Consider the following 22,885-nt stretch of genomic DNA (forward strand, 5'->3'; position numbering starts at 1 on the left):
TGACTAAAATACTACAATTTACCCTCAAAACCACAAAGTGTTAACACTCAGATACATTTAAGTGACTTCATAAGAACTGCTCTTTTGTCCTTCTTCTCATGCCATTAAATACAAAAACACCCCTAGAAATTTTAAAGTAATCTTTTGAAATGTATTTTCACGGCATTCGTTTTTTGGGGGTTTTTTTGTTCTTTTTTTTTTTTCACTTCAGCTGCCAAACCAAGTTGGGGAAAAGCTGTTCCCACCTGACCCAAAATGTTTTATTTAATCCTAATTGAAATGTTTTCATTTCTCTTTCATATTAATCATCTTAAACATTTAAAAACAAAAAAAAATCATTTCCAATTAAACATTTTGTCCAAAAATGTTGACCGTTCCAAATTCCCTGCTATTTTTTGGCCAAAATTAAGTTGATAAATTGCTAAATGGCATCAGCCCTGACTTACTGTTTAAAAGGCTTGAGGGTTCCCCCCACTGCAAATTTCCCTTTCCCTGTTCTGAGTGCTGAGTTTCTGCATTACCCCACATAAATCATACACCTATAGCGCGGTTTCTCCTGGGGCGACACCGACCCACCCGACGGAGCTGCACGAGGAGGGGAGACAGTGAAGGCCGCAGCTCTGTCTTCCCAGGATAGCTGATTTGCAAGGCAGGTGATGCAAACATTTGGGAAAAACTGCTGGTTCGAAATGGCACCCCGCAAGGCACCCCCAACACGCCGCACGTAGGCGCAGGGAATAACGCAGCTGGGAAGAGCGCGCGCGCTGGCCCGGCTCGCTCCGGCGGGCGCCGCGCGGCCGAGCGGGACACGGGCAGCCCTGCGGGGCGGGCGCAGGTGGCCGAGGAAACTTTGAAGTGAGCTCTCCACCAACCCCCGGGCTGGCCGTGCCTCCTCCGTGAGCCGCTCCTATTAACAAAAAGACCGAGTATCCACTAGAAGAAACCCAAGCTGGCCCGTTTAATTAGGGTGAGCGCTTGCTATCCACTTCTTCACGTCAAACCACACAGCCACACAAGCCTGGGAGGTCTGATTAATTTTAATATGCACGGTCGTGTCAAGCGCCTCGGGGGTAAGAGCGAGGGAAAAAAAATCCCACAAACCCTGCTAGCTTGACAAATAGGTTTCAGCTAAACGTTGCGCGTCTTGCCCAGATTAAGATGTTACTATTCAGCAAGGGCTTGAACCTTTAATATGAGGGACAAGAGGCCTGAGAAACAGGTGGCTCGCTCTTCACTTCTGAATAAATGACATTTCGGGGGAAAGCTGTGGCACATGAGCATACAAAAAGAGCTGGCACACTCCCTCATGTATATTTGTATATTAACAGGCTGAGTCAGAGATCTCTCCAGTAGCCATCCAAGGACTGAAAAGAAGCTCAGAAAGCTAAGGCTTTTCTGGGAAGAGAGAAGAAGAGAGATGAGGGAATAAGAGAGAAGAGGAAAGAAGGAAGAAGAGGGAAGACAGAAGAAGAGGAAAGAAGGAAGAAGAGGGAAGGGGAAGAAGAGGGAAGATGAGAGACTTCAAACTCATCTATCTGGGATATAACAGGCTCATTGAAATGAAATGGCTGTAACAGGTACAGCAAATTTTGAAAAAAACTATTGAAACCATATATATATATATATACACACACACACACACACACACACACATGAATGTATCTCCCATAAAATGTAGTGAATGTACTCTGGAAGCAAATCTTAACTACAGGACCCATCAGGGAAGATTTCATTTTAAACCAGGGAGGGGGAAAGGGATGGCATCTTCTCTCCAAAGGCAGAAGTTTCCCACATCTCACTTGACCTGACCACACTACTTTCTTCTATACTTTCTTCTATACTTAAGATGCTGCATCAGCACCTCGGATGCCTTTACCAGAAGAGAAAAGAGAATTCCAAAAGCTATAAGCCTTTGAGGATGTAAGCAGCAGAGACTTGGAAGGCAATCTAAGCACATTTTGAAAACATCAATTTAAATAAACCATGACTATCGGGCTAAACTATTAGAAAGGAAAACACTTAAAAACTGAAGGTGACAAATGAACAAACTTCACTTTGAGCAAGTAAGTGCTGGCAGAGCTTCAAACTTGGCTACCTCTGTTCTAAAGTTAAAGCACTTGGTAATAAAGGTTTAAGCTACCACAGCATTAAAGAGTACCTTCTCTTCACATAGACTTGTTTCATAAACTTCATCCTTCTCCCCCTGCCTCTCTTTTATTTTTTATTTTTTTTTATCAGCAGTATATGAATGCACATTCCCATATGGTGGTGTCTTTGAAAGAAGTGCATGGGGGTTTGATGCTGGCCTGCTCTACGAGATAAGACGTGCTTTCTGGTGACAGACTGTGCAGAGCAACATGCAACCGCCGTGCACTTGAAGCATCCTTGCACAGCAGCAGGAGTGTGTGGAACAAAACTTGAAAGTACTCAACTGAAAGCATCCTTGCTTGTCCTTCAGCAGAACGGCATTACAAAGCCTCTTCAGCACGTACTTTGTCAAAAGGACAGTGAAGAACCAGACAAAAGAAATTCAAACCTCGGCCAATTAGAGTATCCTTAGGCTTTTCCTCTGGATCTGTTCACTTTATTTCTTCCCACCTCATCAGATGCGGTTTAAAAACAAGAGGCTGCATTTCAAAGGCTTTGCTTCTTGTGCCCGTTAATGGTCTGCTTTGGAATTTATGGCTTAAGAAGAGGGAACCTCTTGATTTCTTTACATGAGATGTGATTAAAGTTTGATAATATTGGGAGATACTCTGGGATCTTATTTCAACTTGAGATTCTGAATGCAATACCGTTCACTTTTATAGACTACAAACCTGCTTAAACAACAGCCCTTAAATTATCACGAAAACAGGTGTTGTGATGTATAACGTAAACTTAAACATCAAACACAGAGAGCCTTTGGGGGATGTTCAGAAGACTAAAAAATCATGCCTGAGAGGCCTTTCTCATCACTTTCTTTCCTAAAAAACAAGACTTACACGATTGAAGCGGACTATAATAGATGAGACTCAAATATTCACATTGCCTACTAAAGTTCTGCAAACATATGTCCCAGCAACCCTTTAAACTGCAGGCACATCATATGTTTACAACAATCGAACCACAATTTATTTTTTTATTTCCAGTAGCACCCAGAATGCACTACCTGCTTTCTTAATGCTTGAGATTAATTGTTGCTCAGGAGAGAGGATTAGCAAAGAGGACTAAAGCATGACCAGCAGACAGGAATGTTGGAGAGGGAACAATATTAAACACTATATGCACAAAAATACAATCCTTTTGTGCACATGCATGTGTGTGTATATGTATGTATACACACACACATATACATAAAAGTACATACACTTCACAGAGATGTGTGTATATGTGTATATATGTGTATTTATACCAAATTCTAAGCACTCATTTAAACAGTCAAATACCAATCTGAGTTTCAGGAGTTCTTTGTGTGGCAGGAGATTGAGCCATGCAGATGAATGAGCACACACACATATGAGCAGTTTCTGTGATCAAGTAGATGCCCATCTGATCCCTCTTATCTAGGCAGCCTACAAATTCTGTGCAACGCCACAGACTTGGCCTCAGAACATAAAGCCAGGAAGTTTTTACAGACAAAAGGCAGACCAATAAATAGTTTGTTGCAGAGACTGTTAAAATGGAAAATGACAACTGATTCTTAATCAAAAGTAAAGAAACGTAAAGAGCTAGCCAGTGCTCAGCCTATTCTGAAAGTAGCAGAGAATGTGCTTGCTTACTCCCCCCATATTTTTTTTCATCCCTCCTCCCCAGCTCAGGCCATAGGTTTAGAGAAACGGCTATACAGATTTCAGAGATTTAATTTTCCACAAGCACAGGCCATAAATTAAAATACGGCAATCCAATCCCATTAATAGTGCAAGAAAAAGCTAAGTGGCTGCTTTGGTCTTTGCTTTCATGAACTTGTGTCAAGTTCAGTGACTTCAAAGAGATTTCCATTTCATTTCTACAAATGAAGAGAACAGACAGAGAGTCTCTGTCATCCTCTGATGCCTTAAGAAAATAGAAGAAAAACATGCCTGTATCTCATTCGCTTAATGATTTTAGCTGCAAAAGGAATCCCATGGTCGGCAGACGACCCTCAGGGCAAGGGCTTGAGGTCTGTCACAGTATATAAGGCTTCTCCAAACCCACTCCATTATCTTCATTATTGTATAGCAGGAATAAAAGGGGACTGACTCCTCTTCTGAAGTCCAAGTTAGAAAGGACAGAATGTTTCATATAAAATAACATTGTGTGACTTCGGTAATAGGTTTATGCCTCTGGGGGCCTAAATACTAAAGCAGCATACAAGGATTTTCTGCAGAATTTGAGATGAGGAAAACGAACACTCTATCAGCAATGAGTAAAATTCCACATATTTTAGATTCACTGAAACACTCCCTGCCCCTGTGTCACCGTGACTCATTCTCAATCACATCGTTTCATGAAGCAAGAGCAAAATGGTAAGCTTAGGGAAAAGAAAAAAAAAAGGGCACAGGGCTTTAGGAACTAAGTAGAAATGCCTGGGAAAACCCAAGCCATGCACAAATGTGAGGAGGGAAAAGAAGCGACAGGCTTTTAGAAAGTTCTTACAAAAAGTAGGTGGAATATAGGAGGCTTCAACCAAGGGCATGCAAGGAACAAATCAACTTGGAAACCATTTATGTGAGCGGTGATGCTTCCCTTGTCAGCGCATGTGTGGTACGTGTCCGCAAACGGGCATCCACACACTCACGTGCACATTCATATGCTCCGAGCACTGACATTGTAAAAAACTCCCTGCCATTGCCTGGCACAATTTACTGAGTATTAACCCTCGCTTTCTAACAAATGTTGCTTAAGAAAAACATTTGCCCTTAACATGGTCAGTCTTCGATCAATATTTTGCAGTTTCTGGCTTGTGCTCAAACCTCCTTTAAGAAAAGGGAATTCTTTTCACTGGCTCAACTGAGGTTTGGATCAAAACCCAAACTTGTCCATCCAGAACTGCTCTGTTTTTCAGTTCTGAAAAAATAGCCATTTGAAAGAATGGTTTAAAAGCACACTTCCCACAGTAATTCAGAAGACAATTTCAAACAATAAAAAAACAGAACAAATACAGCAGCCCACTGTAAGAGTTAAATAATATATAAACTTTTGAGTACACAGAGAAATAGGCATCTGGCTCATATCTGGTCTTAGAAAGATCCAAGGGAAATTGATTTAATTGAACCTCAGTTATTGGTGCAAATATCTCCCTTTCCTCCAAAGAGAAACAAACTACTGTATTACTGTTATTGATGTAATACAGGACCGCTGAACCAAGTTTCTTGGTCTCAACCTATAGAGCTCCACAAACCAGTCAGTCTAAAAATTACTGAAAAACACAATGACCATACAACAGTGAATTGTTAACTACATGTGCTATTAAAAAATGCCACTTACAGCTTATTTATGGTGGGAATCATTAACATGCTGACTACCCAACTTGCAACCAGTGATGACTGACAGCTCTACTTTTGCACTATATGAAGAAGACACGACAGTAAGATTTTCTGCAAGAGTTCAAACAGAAAAAACATTATGTTTGCAATAGTCTGTTCATCTTTTAGGGAAAGAGCCTCATATTTGTGGAGGATCTCTAAGAACAGACTTGCCTTCTTCACCTCAAAATACATATTTTTAATTAGCCACTCTACAAACAATCATGCTGCCTGAAGGAAGTGGGGGAGAGGCTTGTCAAGTTGATGCATTTGTCCCTCAATACCTTTCAATGCCTCTGTGCAAGTATAATTTTCTTCCTAGCCAGCTCACCTCTCTGGCCTCCTTTTGTTTCATGTCCCATTTCCCATTCTCTTGTAACTTCTGAACTTTCGTTGGTTTGATTTTAAGCAGAAAGGGAGAAAAGGAAAAAAAAAAACCACACAAAAAACCCTTTCCTATTTTTTTTTTCCTCCTGGATGCGGAGTAAGCAGAGACATGAATATGGCACCCTCATAATGATTTAACTAGGGCTTAATGAAATTTTCATCACAACCTGCTGTTCATTTTAATGGCCTTTGAAAGACAATAGAACAATGGCTAGAGGGAAGAAAAGATTTTCTGTTGCATGCATTTGCAAAGCCCAACATCCAGTTGCTCCCCCTCCCCTTGCTTCCAATCTCTTCACAAAGCTGTACATCTTTTGTTTGTACTGTATATTTTCATTTTAGTAGAGCTAGGATAATGCACAGGCCCTGCAACCGTTCCCATGTCTATCTGTGGCCTCTCCCTAATGGAGTCTCTGCAGCAGATACAGCCTCCTACTCTGCACAGCATTTATATACTGCCCAGAAACCCCTGTTCTTTACTCTCTCAGAAATATAATTTTTATGTTTTCTCCCACTATACCATCCAGAGGGAAGATCTTTCCCAGTCAAAGGAATAAGGTCATGACATTGGCCAGTAAATCAACATAAAGACAAAGCATAATGCCCTGATTAAATGTAATATTTTAAAAGATGCTCAGACAAAGAATTGTTTCCCAGCAGCCTCTTATTGTGTGTTCCATCCAAGAAAGGAAAAACAATTTCATCCAGGCTTGGATAGATTTCTACCATCAGGCTTGTGTATGGGATAGGACACCTGTGTTTGTGCCTGGTTTTGTTCCAGCATAGAGGCTGTCCTAAAACTTTCTCGTAGGTGTTGTCAATTCATGCATAACCACTGAGGTGGCTTTTACAGCCAAGCTTTTAAACAGCTGAAGCAGATTTCTAAGATTTTCTACAACCAAAATAGGAAGGCACAAAACAAAATACAGCATGACTGTGGCGTGTTAAGGAATACAGCTCAGTGAGTCCACACAACATGAACAGATCCATGGTCCTCTCCCTGGAGGTCTAGCTATAAAATAACCATGCTGGATACCTATGGAGAGTATTGTGAGAACTCCATCCTGAACTTTCCAGCCAGCAGTTTAAATCTACCCCAAATGGGCAGAGACTCCAAGCCTTACTTGAAGGAAAGCTGTTCTATGGCTTACAAGGGATGAGTCGCTTGGCCTTAGTCTCAGTCCACGGAGGACAAATGGCATTGCCACTGACTCAAAAGAGAGAATTCCCCCAGAGGTGGTCACTATACACCGGAGCTGAAATTTGTTAGCCAGATACAATACAGAGAAACACTATCATATCTACTTGCATGGCACCTGCACTGTAGATAAATAGTGAATGATGTGATGGGACCATCCAAAAGCTTTCTTGAATTCCAAATTTAACACTTTACTTTGCAAATAATGGCACATCTACTACATGTTTTAGAAAAAGAATGTCATTGCTGATAACACTGCTTCTTGCTCTAGATGCTGTCAGCAGTGGCGGGTAGAGGGAAACGTCATGGTGTAAATGACCCCCGGGCTATCACGAATACAATGTGCATTGTGCCTGCCTTGAGGACGGTAACAGGAGGCTTGTGCCTACTTTAATGGTGACAAAAAGACCATATATGTCAGACAAACGCTCTTATTTGGAAAAAGCTAAGAATGTTAGCAATGACAGGAGAGACTGTTAAAATTTTCTTTAATATAGGCAAGAACTATGAGTTCTTTATTTCAATTTTGCTAGCAAGAAAAAGTAAATAGAGCAGAAAATGGGAAAATTAAAAAGTATACATACCCAAAGAATATGGAGGGAGAAAAAAAAAAGGAAGATTTTGGCCAGTTTCCCAGGCCTTACCTTCTGGCTCATTTTTGATGAGCTCTTCCATTTTCCTTTGCTTAAGGGTGTCTACAACATCCGCTAAGCTCCCCTTGCGCCTCTCAGGGGTTCCCAGGGCTGTGCTGGACAATGATTCTCCACTCTGACGCCCACCTTCTTCTGCCTTCAAGGGTGAGGTAGATGAGTTGTGCGGGGCAAATGAAGACATCACTTTATTGCCATCAACTTCCTGAAAGAGGAGAAAAATTACATAAAACGTTTTTTTTTTTTCCTTATTTTTTTTTAAGAAAAGAAAGAAAAGATGGAAAAAAATAATAATCCTTTGTTCTTTTGAGTTCATTGCTGTTTGTTCTTCTGTTGAAACCTTTAAAAAAGCATGCAGTGCTTCAAAAACACCCAGAACAAAGCCTATCCATAGAGCATAAACCAAGATTACAGGCTGAAGTGAGCGAAGATCAGCTTGCAAGAGACGCACATAAAATGCAGTTTTCCCCTAATTGAGAAGTGCTCTACTCATAGGTTTCCTAATAACAACGATATTGATTATCTTTAATTGTTTGCTCCTTTAAAGCTTTCCTTAGAAAAAATATTCAGTTCTTAAAAGAATCATTAATTTCCAATTTTTAAAAATACTTAATACTACAATGGCCAGTTGCTATAAGAAATGAAATAGTAATCAAATATCAAATGCCCTTTACTACACGATTTAACTCCCAAGTAGTTCACCCATCTCTAAGGAAGAAACAAATGTCTTCTGACTTCTAATTTAGCTTTATTCTCCTCTTCCATCTCATACCTGCATTCCTTGTAGAGACAAAATTTTTCACAAGGGTGGCCCTAATGACTCTCACAGGTGGCATCATGGCAAAACCATAATTTCCTGCAATACACACACAATCCTCCTCACGTGAGAGTCCACACAGGTCTACTCATTAATTTTAATGGAAGCCAAAACTAGTTCCAACATCTGTAAACTTCCATTCATCAATGTGAGAGCCTTCTCCTCTGCACCTTCTATGATGTTCTCTCACGTTCTTTCCCCCTTTTATGTCCCTTTTATACCCTTCTGCAGACATCTCTGAATCCTTTTTCTTCTCTGCTAATATATGTCACCTAGATCTCACAAAAACTTCTATCTTTGTGAAAAGACAAAGCACGTCAATGTCCCCAAACACGGCTTGCTATATATACAATGCATGATATAACACTGCCCAAAGTAATACTCCCATCACCCATTATTACAAGTTTTTATTTTGAACCAATTCTCCAGCCATTTTTCTTTTTCTTTCTTGTATTTCCTTATATTTTTGTTTTTCATATATTTAATTATTATTATTTCTAATAAAGTCACCAAAATATTTTGTGATTTGAGTTACAGAGTTGGTTGAAAAAGTCTAAACATCTTTTTAATTGTTTTCATATTGTAGGGTTTGAAATACACACATTTAGTGGTGTGTTATATTTTTATTGATTTTTTTCTGAGTAATTGTTGATGTCTCCAGCTTACTAAATCCAAATTTTCAGCAAGAAATTGATGTTCTCGTGCATGTAAATGTAAATTGCCAAAAATAATCTTGGTGAAATGTGAATTAAGCAACATGGTAGATATGAGGTAAAGAATATACTTGTTTTCACAGATTATCTCGTTTTGGCAAAAAGACTACTTTTGGTTAAGAAAACTTTTATCACAAGCAATTTTGAGCAGCTTGAATGTGTTATACTAGTGAATAAATTCCCTAACAGAATCGGATTTAACTAAGATTACAATCTGGGCCATCATATGCCCCAAAAGCCAAACCTAGTGATGTTAATGAGAGACTTTCTACTGACGTCAATAAGCTTTTGACCAGGCCTTAAAAAAATATTCTGAATGTGGTCAAAAGTACTGTTCCTTTTTTGAAAATCCTTCCATTTTTTGTTCTGCATTTGGAAAATTAACAGTTGTTAACAATGGACTTAAAAAATGAGGTGGAGCTGAATATATATAACAGAATCATACATATTAAATATATATATGTGTATATATATATATAAAATATGTATAGACCAGAAAAAGCTATGTATTTTTTTAAGCAATGATATAGATTATCTGACTCTCTTGAGCATTCGTTCAAACATTCAAACATATTATCACCAAGTGGTAATTTCTCTCACACAAAAAAGGCCAAAAGAGGGAACATCTTCAAAAACTTGTCTCTGAATATCTTCGCCCTTCCAAGACAAAGAAACTAACTGCCTTAAATCCATCTATACTGTAAATTATTTGTGGGAACAACATAATTTCTACAAGGAGCTAGTTCCTTTGTTTCCAAACCAGGACCAGAGACACCCACTTGTATTTCTGGGCATATCTCCCAACGGACACAGAGACACACAAAGTGTTTGCAACAGGCCCCTAAAATGAAGGAATCGTCATTGCTGTGTCCCCGCATATTTTGCGTACAGGTAAATGTTTTTCTATGTACAAATACATGCTGAGTGTGTATTATTTTTTAAAAAGCAAATGTGAGCTTGTTTTGTAGATACAGCCATTTAGTAACTTTGTGGTCAGAGAAGGAATGTAAGAACGAAAGGACTGAAGAGAGAATGTAACGTAATATATGGTGATTTTCAAAATACACATCTTACAAATCACTTGCTGTTCAAGTGGGACTTGCCAGTATTTTTAAGACAGGTAGAAATTCACTGCCTCTAACACTGAGAAAAAGGAAGTATGAGGGGAAAAGACAAGAGGTTAGTGAGCACATAAAGCATTAGGAAAGAACTTGGGATACTCCATTCCCTAGGCATTTTAGATGTTCTCTTTAACCGTGGGCAATGCCACTTTTTTTTTGTCCTGCATTTCAGTTTCCTACATGTAAAATAAGCACAAAAGAAGTAACTTCTTATGTGGTAAAGGTCTTGAAGAGAGAAACTCCTTAACAACACAGAGGTGCCCTGATACTGCAGCATGTATAAGGTACGACCGTTAAGAAGACTTCAAAGCTGGAAAGGAAAAAAAAGGGGGGGGGGACATTTTCTATGCAGAGTCCTAAAAGATAAATTACATATTAAACTACATGCCTATCTATTCATCCCTCAAATAAATTGTTTCCTTAGACTGCTCTCACTAGGCGTGCAGGTATGCAGTGTTTGCATATCACATACATGGGCTATTTATACACTTGTGGTATTTAACATACACTCCACTTAATCAAAACACATACAGTGGGGAAATGGCTGCAATCACATCTCAGTGGGCTAAATTACGGTACACCAGTGAATTATTCATTCAAAAAGATCTGTAGCAATCACACATTCATTGCGTGATTTGCAATCTAAGAGGAATCCTCTCTCTCCCATGCCAGGGGATTGAGCGTACACATGAGCTACTGGTGCCGATGAGAGCTGCATGTGTAAACTCTAGCACATCAGCTCAAGAAAATACCTTCCCCACGTAGCCATGATCTTCCTAATCTGTCATCATTTAGAACGACAACATGAAATACCCAACTACTCTCTTGGCTTTCATTCACTTTACTCCTTTCTGTTTACTTTGTTCTTTCTCATGTCATTATCAGGGGAAAGAAAAAAAAAGAAAAAGAATTCTCAGTCATTCTGAGTTTTTAGTCACATAAAAATGAAGAAAAAGATGGTAATAGAAGCTAAGAAGCTCTTGGGAAGGAAACTCCGGAGAAACTTCACATGAGAGTTTAACTGTGCCCCTGAAAACTTCCAGAGAAACCCTTAACAGGAAGGAAAAGAATCTCAAACCACAGTCTAAAATTAATGCCCTGGGAAAGAGGGTCCCCCAAACAAATGGGGCTTCGCGGATTGCTTCTTTGTAAAGACAAATTCATACAGCTTTAGTCTGATGGTCAATTTAGTCAGAAAAGCACTTTACAAAACTGCAATGAGCATTCATAAAAAAGCTAAATATCTATTAATGACATTTTAAAATGCAGTCCATTAAGGCACGCACAAATTCTGCTATCTCATTTCCCAAAACAGTAGGAAAAGAGATATTCCCTTTTACCAAAGAAGAGTCCCTCTCAGCTGTGTAATCATTTCACCTGCTCAAGTTTGATTACATTCCAGCCTCTGGCAATGCTAATCCTGGTAACAGTTTTATGCAGTTAGCAGCTGCTTCACGGATGGGACTGTATCGCGCATTTGCCTCGCGAATCGCTCTGCTCAGGTGCGCTGGCACAGCACCGCATCCACCTCGGAACGGGGACCGTACTCACCAACACCTGGTGCTGCTGCTGCTTGCTCTTCCCACTTCAGGAGGGCAGGCAAGAACCTAGAAAGATCCTGCTGACAGAAACACCCTACGCCCTTTTTGCTCCCCTCAGTAAAGGAAAACGGATTGACCCACGTTGCACGGCTTCTGCGTCTGCTCCGATCCACCACAAGACATGTTCACTTATAAGAAAGTTGCCAGTATATTGCCAAACAGCTTTCCACCTATGGAGGAAATATCTCTTCCAAGGTTTAATGATAAAACTGGCTTCTGCCCTTTCAGGATGAGGTCAATAATCTTCCTTTGTTAATCTTGGGCAAGCTTTACTTAATCTAGCCCCCTTGTCACCTTTGTGATTGACAGGAAAAGTCATGTCACTGGACAATGGACTTATCCTCACTGGGCAATATCTTTTCTAAAGATTACACAATGTTACCCTTGCTCTCATAAAAAGTGCAAACAGTTTGCTGTTAAAAGACCCTATTCATTCCACCTGTATCTTTCAAATTGTCTCTCTCTATTTCCAGGGTCCAATTCAGACCTTTCTCAGCTCTGAAATGGGATGGTAAAATGTTTAATGGAAAGAAACAGGTTGCACTTCGCTTGGTGAGACTTCTGAAATGTCTTAGTGCTCTAAGTAGATGGCAGCTTCCTCTTTCTAATCTAAAGGACATTGCTCTTGATCTGCAATTAGATATGCAGTTGATCTGCAAATGTTATTGTGACATTAATATTTTGTCCCAAATCGACGAATAATGGAAGCAGAAGAAAACTCAGCACTAAGTCTGAAACTGTTAATTACCACCATATGGTATGCAAGCAGGCTGCATCTGCAGCAGAGAGAAGTAGTATGTGAATAAGGCTTTGGGCTTTGCAGCAACAAACACCTGGAATAAAACACTTGTGCTCTTAAAACAAGCACTGATATTGTCTGATTTCAAGCGGCTTGTCGTTTCTAAAAGCAACCTAACAGGTTCTTTTTTCAAAGCTGGAATTTTGCCCATACTTTGCTATTTTACAATGGTTAAGGAAGATAAGAAAAGTTTGGGTTTTTTTTGCTCTGTTTTTTACATTATACATTTAGGCCTATCTGTTTTATAGTTTGCATAGTGTTCAGGAACCTGATAACCATATGACACAAGACAACCAAAAGACTGAATACTTCACACTTCTGAAGGCAAATGATTCTTAGCAATTTGTCTAAGATTTTGGCTATTTACTATTATTTTAGCTAATAAACTTTCGGGGGAAATAATATCTATGTTAAAGATCCAACAGCATTACTACTTCAAGTGAAAAATCTCAAAGCTAATAAAAACATTCAACACCCGCGGCAGGTCCACCAACAATTATGAGAAAGACCAAATTTAGCAGTCCTAACATTTTTAAGGTTTAAAAGAAATAAAAAATATGCAAATATTCAAAAGCAAAAATGATCTTTTACAATTTTATGAATTGTACAAAGGTACAATTTTATCTTTTAGGGACAGTCTTTGCCTTAATGTAATTAATTTACTCAGGAGTATATGTGCCATCAACTTTTGGTGGGAACCCTACCTTTAAATCACTTAAGTGCATTTGAAAATTCCCTCCTTACGAAGCATATTCTAAGTCATAGCAGCTGTACTGCAGATACTGTCATAAACCTGCAGGATTTTTGTTTGCTGTCAGCCTGGCACCTTCAAGAAGATGAAATACATATTCTCCATGGCTTCCCTCTCAACACTCTCTTGAAAACTGTAGAATTCCTTAGCTTCTAGCTTACATTTAAATAGAGCTATTGTCTATAGGTTTCCTTCATGGAGCAAAGTTATCTATCAGTGACAGAAAGATTGGAGGGAGATTTAAAAGAAACAGTGGAGGATACAGAGAGAAAAATGGAGCCTGTATGTAAAAGTACATGAAGGAAAAAAAAAAAAAGGCGGAAGGGGATAAATACACTACTAGGAGTTAAGAACTGACAAGAACACATAATCCAATGAGGGATTAAAGAGTCACCGAAAGCTGCCATATAAGCAAACCTAGAAAGGCATCCTCAGGCTCTGGCTCTTCACACAGCCAATTCCTACACAGAAAGCCGATTTGTACGACCTGGGCTTTAATGATGAAGAGGAGCTGAAATCTAACGGAGAAGGGAGAAGATGATGAAGAGATCTGAAGAGATAGTTCAAAAGGTCACCACAGTAGAAAAGTAGGAATTTAGATAAATTATTTTGGATGTAGGTGGACCACATACTTTAGGATAGAGAAGCCTGCTTTTTCTTATTACTGAGGTTATGCTACAGTCAAGAAAAATATACTCAAATTGGAATTCCTGTTGACCTTGCTGATGCAATGCATTTGGGATTCTATGCTCCACATTTTGGAAATATTATCAATTATCAGTCTTAGAGAAGTTTATTTCTAGTTCTCCACTTAAAGCATTAATACATTGCTTGGCAATCATTGCTACCTCCTGTCCTGTTATTTAGCATCAAGTGCTGTATTTAATTAATGACCTCTTTCTGAGGAAGCAGAAGATATAGTGGTAAGGATCTGAATGAGATGACTAACAGCTTTTTCCAGTGTTGCTGGACTCTAGGAACCTCCTTGAAAATGGTTCAAAGCTCAAATATAAGATCATTGACTCCATGAATTCTGCTATGCTGGACACTTTTCTTTATCCTTCACAGACAAAACTGGGATAATCCTTAATATTTTCTTGCAGTTTAGGGCATTTTTTTTTCTAATTGATGTGAAAAACCTCAAGATTATTGGACAAAACCTCATAGCAGTAGTATTTTGATTTTTATTGATGAATATTCAGCTTTTATTTTACTCTTTGATGTGCTAGAGCCCAAACATCTGAAAACGGAAATTGGGAACTCTCTATTAGAGTTATTGTGTTATCAAACACGACCCTACAATGTCTGAGGGTAACAGCAAAATTAACTTTGATTTTTCCCAAATCCCATGATCCTCAGGTGGCTGCCATCACTGCACCAGCTGCACTAGCAAAAGATTTCAAGCGTTTCCAAGCTTTGGAGGGGAGTTTTGAGGAACTGCCCTGATGTGTTCAAACAGAAGAACTAACTTACTTGTTTTGCATTGATTTATAACTTTACCTTCTGTGATATATAGAGCATAACAGTCTATTTTTTCTGAATATTTAAAGCGTACAACGAGAGAGAGAGGTGCCTAGTGGAATTTTTGAAACATGCAGCAATATAGATTCATTTCATTCCCACTGATTTCATTAGAGGTTCCTGGAAATGAAGAGGAGGATCCAGCCTCACCTAACTAGCTGACTCTGCACATCTCCAGCACACCATTAACGAACGAGCTATCTACAGCACAGGGCACAATCTGATAACCAGGGCTTTAAGACAAACATTTCTTCTCCTCCTGCAGTTCTGCATTCCAGCCTGCTCAAAAACTTTCAGCACAAGTTTAGTATTTCTCACTGCTTGTCCCACTATTTCTATGGGATACATTGAAAATAGGAGGTATATGCAAACTACATATCTGTTGATAGTAAAAAGAAAACGACAAAATGTTGAGTAAAATTCACACAGATGCGTGTTTTACTTTAAATTCACATATTTGTCCCATTTCTTGCCATGAAAATTGCCCTGCGTATAAAAGTAAATTGCAAAGTTTACTAAAGAATGAAGGTACTAAACACAGTAAAATAATAATGACTTTATTTTGGGTAAATGTAGTTAGTGACATAATTCCTGACAGAGATCTTCAGACCAGACCACTCCTACTGCCTTTTTTTTTTTTCCTAGAGAAACTCATCTTAAGAATGCAATATAGGTTTACATCTATTTGCTCTCAAAATACTTGACAAACAAAAGTGGCATTTTGAGAACTCCTAATATGTTAGCTATAACCTGCAAAAACAAAGAACATGTTGTACTATGACAGCCTTGTTATCTTCTTCCTAGTAATCCTAATGCTTAAAAATAATATATAAAACTCTGCAAAAGCACTTTTAAGACTTTTATGATCCCTTCCTCAAGGGACTAAAGATCACCCTTAAGAACTTGCCAAACAACCAAAAAAAAGACTACTTATCAAAATAGCTTGGTAATGTCTTCAGCATGCATTAATTCCTTCTAATAGTTTGGAAATCCTGGTATAAAATGATTATCTTTGTTAAAATATGAGATTACTAACCACATACAACAATTCCATTTTTGTAAGTGTTGCAAAATCTATGTCGATTGTCAAACCAGTTTTGCCACCTACTTTTTACTGTGAAGCAAACCCAGTTTCTGCACTACCTCCTTGAAAGGATGGGAGAAGACCAGCTGAATAGAATTTAGTGCTATAAATAACAGGAATGCCATAGGCTAGTGATGGCTTGAGGGCTGTTCTCAACTACTCTGCTTTCCTACTATGATTTACTTTCAAATAGGAAAAGGATGTGAAATTATCTTATCTGTTCTCTAGTGGTCCACAGAAAATTGTACCAAACAGACATATTTCACTTCATTTCTTTGTGCAAATGGCTGAGGGGAGAATGGAGGAAAGAACTTTGCTCACAAGCCATGCAAGATTTGGTCAAAATTGTCTGCTCTGTGTTGAGGATGATTTGTACAATACCCTGATTGGAGAAAACAACCAAATTTGAGAACAAAGGGAAAGAAAATAGCCAGTACTCATAAGGATCTATGTTCATATCTTTAATACTTGAGATTCTGTCAAGTACCTAAAGCAGGTATGCAATCAAATGGTAAATCCTTAACCCTTTTGGTTTGCTCTCAATTGTTTCATTCAGACCAGTAAAATATCTCAGTATTTGCTTCATTTCAGCCCGGTACTCTTTGCTTACTCTTCCCATGCTCTGAACTATTTCTTTCCTATATCAGACCTTGTACCTTCCATTCTTTTCTGGACACTTACGATAGATTTACATAGTTCTAGTGGCCCATGTTTAGCTTTTCCTTATGTAATTAGCTCTTTCAGTCTTCCCTCACAAATCAGCTTCTACAGCTTTTTTATCATTTGATGCTTGCACCTGAAAGTCTTCCAATTTGTGGACTTCTCCAAGGTGGCCAAAACTGAATATTTCATGTGCAATTTTAGCAAAGTTATGAGAAGGACATTTACTGCCTTATTACTGCCTTTTTGTGCTGCCTTGTGGCATCACAAGCTCCTATCTAATTTGTTTTAACACACCTAAATCTTTTGCAGCATTACAGTTTCCAAGTGCTTTACACCCATTGATTAGCTTTGTTTTGGATTGCCTTCTCTAGCTACATCAGTTTGTAATTTTTACATCTGATTATTTCCTACCATACAGTAGACCCTTGATCCCTTTGATATTATGATTCTATTCTCCCTAGTGTGCCATTGGAAACTTTAATGAGTAGATTATAATTCACTTGTTCAAACTTCTAGAGTAATGCATTTATTTCTCCATATTTCTAAGATGTTGCTGCAAGCACTCGCTGCCCTGCGTATACCATGCCAAGAATTAAAAAGCAAATGCAAAAGACTCCCGTAATTATATTCACTTCAATCCACTTTTTTTTTCCCCATCTAACTCAGATCAGCGCAGAAGACGGATTTTACTACACGATCAAGAGGCTCTGATCGGCCAGGGTAAGCCAAACAGCACTGACATGAAGGCACCCGCACAGAGAACAGGGTCCCAGGAATTCTTTTCCATTCCTACCTGCTCTAATGATCTCTTTGACTAGGGTATTTCAAAGAAGATACCCACCTTTTTCTAACAAGCCTTATCGATGCCTCTTTCTGGTTGTTAAATAAAATCCTATTACGCAATGTCATTCTAAGCATCTCCCAACAACACAACACAACACATTACTGTTTTTCTTTGTTCATAGTTATTTCACCTCCTTTTAATTAATGCATCAACAGTCATATCCAAGGTGATCAGAATACTCAAGTGAAATGCCTGAAACACTTTATGAAGAAAGCACCATATAATGCACACACACCCATGGACTGAATTTCAATGCAGCTACCAAAGACCATCTCCTTCTGGAATGACTTATTCTTTATATATGGAAGCTCCTAGCCCATGCATTTAATGGCAGGAATTTTGCACATACCCTACACCAAGGGGCAGGTGTGTGGCTAAGTCCATTACATTTTTTTTTTTTAAATAATCATCTTCTGGTATACATGATGATTCTTAGATCCTACCTTTTTTTTTGTTTTTACCCTATATTTGTTTTATTGCTTTTCAAAGGGTTACAACGGGACTTAGCGCATAACTGTCAGAATCATCTTCTTCTCCATTCTTTTTGAGAGATTAGTATCACTTTATTTCTTTTTCTGAAGGCAATCTTCTGAAAGTTCTCATACTCCAAAAGGGCCAGAAAACATTACTTTAATAAAACTGAATAGCTACCTGAGGAGGAGCCCCACTGTCTTCACTGGGGTTAACTGGAGCATAAGGTAACACACGCAGAATAAGAATTTTTCCAAATGAATTCTGGTGGTTCAGAAAGATGTTTGGCAAGTTCATTTCTGTTTTGAAATCCACACCTTCTAGCACTCAGGAATCACATATCTGTTTTTATCTAAGTCTTCCATTCTCTTACCTCCTTTTTAGAGACATCACCAATTACTCTTCATTTACAACTTACTCTCTTATACTTCTTAAATAATAACTATAAGGACCATGAAGTAGGTCACAATCTTCTCTGGGAAATAACTGCTTTTGTCCTCTTCAATGGTTATTAAAATACCTATGTTCTTTCCACACACTCACAAAAAGTCCACAAGTTCTACAGATGATGTCTACGAAGTAGGATGCAATTACATTTCGATCTTACACACTTCCCACAAAGGATGGTGTTTAATCAGAGAATGCCAAAGTCATCAAAATAATAAAAATTAACACGTCATAAATCAATCCACATAACTCTAATGTATACAGCACTTAAGTGTCAATACTAGTCTGAGATCATTAATTAAGCCTCATATAATCCCTGCATGATATAGGGCAAATTAAGAAACAAAACCACGCTCCTCTGCCATGCTCCAAACCCGCTAATGACAAAGAGTAGATTCAGTATCCAAGGGCTACTAAGCAGCAATTCTTTCTTCACTCTTCTAGATCTTAGCATACCTCAAGTGGTAACACTACATCCTGCTCTGGGGAGTAGCATAATGTCATTTCCTCATTTAAGTCCCATGCCAATGTTTGCTCAAGCATAGCTTAAGTAAGATTTAAAATGCACATAGACGCAGCACACAGTTTAGTGACTGAGTGATGTAAAAAGAAGATAAATTCTAACTAAAGACGGATTCAAAGATCTTCTTGCTTGGCATATTATTTCTTCTGTTCCTTTAAATTACAATCTGTAGCATACCTGGTCTACTATGAAGAGAGTTCTGTGATAAGATGATATCAAGGGATGTTGTGACACTCTTGATTAGGAATTATACAGAAACTAAACTGTACAGAAATGATAATTTCCCTCCCCTTTCACATCACCTACCTAAATTATTCTGAGTAATACCAGTGATCTTTCTTAGCTTTAAAGAAGTTCATTTCCACTGTTTTCTTCACTGCTTTTCTTTTCAGAAATCATATTCCTGTACTTGATTTAGTCCACTACACGTTTTCCTTACCACCTAGTCCTGTCCACTTTTGTATGCTATGCTCACCAACAAACAAAAACCAATGACATCTATTCTTCTCAAGGCAGGCAAGGTATGAATAAGCTTTTCTGGAACTAGTCCGTCCTCTCCAAGTTCTTCTTTGAATCACTGAACTCTGAGTTTTCACTGTAGTTTTCAGCCATCACGGAATGATACTGAAAAAACCTACAGAATTGCTCAACCCGAGCAAAAGAGACACAATTCCCCTCACTTCTCACTAGAAAGAACTTAAGCCTACCTTGTGATAAGGAAGTACTGGTTGACTAACGGAGCTTGGTTTTGAACAATCTGTTTTTTTCCTGACCTTAAATTTATCACAACAGTGTCTCAGGATGTGATCCTGCCAGGTATCACTGTGTCTACTAGCACTGAGCTAAAGTACAGAAGGTTTCTAGAAAAAAAAAAAAGTTCTCTACAATCTGTTCTTTATATTTGCCAACATCAAATGGGGAAAATAACTTAAAAGGTCCTACCAAGCACCTAGAGACCATGAGAAGAGATAGGTTGTGAACACAACAACAAGTATCTGCTTACAAAAGTCACAATTCATCTTCTTGATTTTTTTTGTGGTAGATATGGAGGAATTACATATTTTTCTTCTGCTCCTCCACTCTCATAGATGTGTGTCGACACTCATGGCATATGTATTTATACATTTGTGACAGAAATAGGTAAGAGCTTTTGATTTCAGTTTTTATAATCTTCAGATGTATACATGTGTAGAGACCACACATTTTAAAAATAAATTGCCTGAACAAAATAAATTATTTCAAGTAACAGTGACAATCACATGCAAATGCCACTGTATGCAGGAACCATGCCAAGAGCTTATTTTTATTGTCCAAGGCACAAGCAGGCAAAAGCTACTGTTTACCACGTAAGTCCAGCCCATTCGAAAGGCATTCGATCTTCCTTATATTATCTCTGACATTACTCTAAGTTGCTTTTATATATTTATATTAAGCTCATCTCAATATTGGTCTGGTATTACATTTTGGTTATTCAAAAATTTTATAGCTCCCCACAGTTAAGGTTCAAAGAAACTTTTGAAAACAGAGTGCAAATGGCAAGATGATAATGAAAGTACTTTGCTACAGCCAACCTCTGACTACTTTCTTGAATAGTTAATGCAACACATGACAGTCATGCTCGTGACTATTAATATTAGTTAGGTTATAATATCACTATTCTGCTTCTTTCATCAGGATCATGCATTGCTTTGCAAGCATGTCTGTTATTCTTAGATCTGCAAGGTACTTGCTTCATTCCTTCAAGGTCTTATGTTGCAGAAAAGTTAAAACACTTATAAAGGAGCAGACTCATATTCTCCCAGCTGTCTTGTCGTGGAACCAGGTTTTATACAACTAACTTTATCGTGGTATCAGTTTCCCTTGATTTTCCTTGAGCTAACAATGAGAGTCATAAAATAAGGATGGGAGGCTTTAAGGTGCACATTCAAACTCACTTAAGTCTATGTAAATCAAGGTGCTTCTTTTTCATATGATGAGCTGGTAATGTGAAAACATTAGGTGACACAGAAATCTTGGGGCCCTCAATGAGCCGAATTATCTTCACAGAGGAAAATCGGGGATTAAAAAATCCCACAGAATGGAATAGGGGACACACAAGGGTAGCAAATCAGTGACTAAACAGACAACTTCATTCTCTGAGAACTCCTTAACAAACACCCTTTTGTAAACATTTTTCTATTAAGACATTAATCATCAGCCTAATTCTTACAGATTCAGCACATATTTACCACCTAAAAAAGCCAGTCATCATCTTAAACGTTTAGCAGTTTCAGAAGTTTCCATCAGCAAATTGCATCTCTCTCCATAGGTTACTTCCAGCAATGCTGGGTGTAAATGGGATCACTTGTTTGGAAGACTAAACACAGTCAGGAAGTCTGACTTTCCGCACGCATTATGTTTTAAGCTTTAGTGTGCCAGTCTATTAATTTTTCATCGCAGCTCTTATTCACTTGAATGAAAAGTAGGACTTTATTCCTAGGAACGCTGAGGATTTGTACCAGAGAGGTCACCTCATGTATGGTGTATACTTAAAACATGACTACAGTTAGCCGTGGAAATTTCTCATAAGAAAGGTAGTGTCAGATTTTACCCTTTCCCTTAAGCCCTGAAGAAAAAAAGCATCTTATTCCATTATCCAGTGAAGATACTTAGGAAAATAAACAGAAAAATACATAACAGCTAGCATCTTTGGAATTTTTTTGACTGCAGGGGTTACATTAATTTTCAATTTATACAAATTAGTTTAACACGGAAATACTTTAATTCTGCTTCTATAACAGGTGAACCTCCAACAATGTATGGCGATAAGTAGAAAAGGAACTGTAAAATGTCATTATTATTCGACATACTTACTCCCCATTTGTTTTCTGAGTCATGTCTGTCCGCTTATTTTATTGACTAAACCAATTTTTTTTACTGCCATTAGTGCTGAAGAGTCAATACGGCTATAAAAAAGGAACTAGATAGACTCTGCTTTGCCACACATATCATCAACAAAATAGTCAGTTAAGTACCATTTGCAAAATGTTTATTACTAGGAATGATGTGAGGCAAAAAGGACACCGCTTTATTTTCAAACCCCAGGTTAAGTTTGCATTATAGGCAATTAATAAAAATATCATATTTTTATGCAACTAAATTTGACCTCTAATGCCACAGCAAGACAGAAAACGTGGGACCCCGGAATGTCATTTTTACAGTCATTTATCTGACTATAACCACACTTTAAAGCGTTAAGGTCAGCTGGTCACGAAGCATGAGCTACACTTCTGACTAGCATGCACCACATTTGACTTGAGAGTAAATAAGGGACTGACACTCCATTAACCTTCACAAGTACAATTATTTATCAAAACAGTTCAAAAGACTACCCGACAGGGAACTGATAAATCTGGAAGCAAAAAAGAAACCGTAGCAGAAAATAACCTGATCTTTTGCCAGTGAGGAAGAGCTATTTCCCATTACAGTTCCAGGGGCAAGTCCTCCAGTCAGTTTTCCAACAGTGCTGTTCGTTTTAACTGTCGTTCAATTCAACACTCGGTTTTGACAAAATCTCAGAGCTTTTTAGTACTTTTTATTTCCCTCAACTTTCTAGGAAAGAATGTATGCTAATATCCTATATTTAGATCTTTATATATATGTCTTTAAAGACTTTTCAGATCTTGCACACAATCAGAAGAGTTCTGGCATGTTGGGGCATATGAACTATCTCTTGCTTTCAGCAAAGACTATGACTGTTCAAGGTCCTGGCAAGCTGATCATCATCTTCTTATCACCAGATAAATTTCTATTCCTTTATTAGAGCACCT

General features: G+C 38.3%; 1 protein-coding gene across 11 annotated transcripts in view; it reads right to left on the bottom strand.

The window, feature by feature from the left end:
* Window positions 1-22,885, bottom strand: part of SOX5 (SRY-box transcription factor 5) — a 599,951-nt gene that overhangs the window by 199,732 nt on the left and 377,334 nt on the right. For all 11 annotated transcript variants that reach the window (XM_088528386.1, XM_088528388.1, XM_088528387.1 and 8 more), the window contains one exon: window positions 7,716-7,926. In XM_088528386.1, the coding sequence (XP_088384512.1) occupies window positions 7,716-7,926 (211 nt within the window). The remainder of the gene's footprint in view (window positions 1-7,715; window positions 7,927-22,885) is intronic.

Source organism: Tinamus guttatus, unplaced genomic scaffold, assembly GCF_059628265.1.
Source record: "Tinamus guttatus ecotype Peru unplaced genomic scaffold, ASM5962826v1 Tinamus_guttatus_pri_ptg000308l, whole genome shotgun sequence".
Lineage (NCBI taxonomy): Eukaryota > Metazoa > Chordata > Aves > Tinamiformes > Tinamidae > Tinamus > Tinamus guttatus.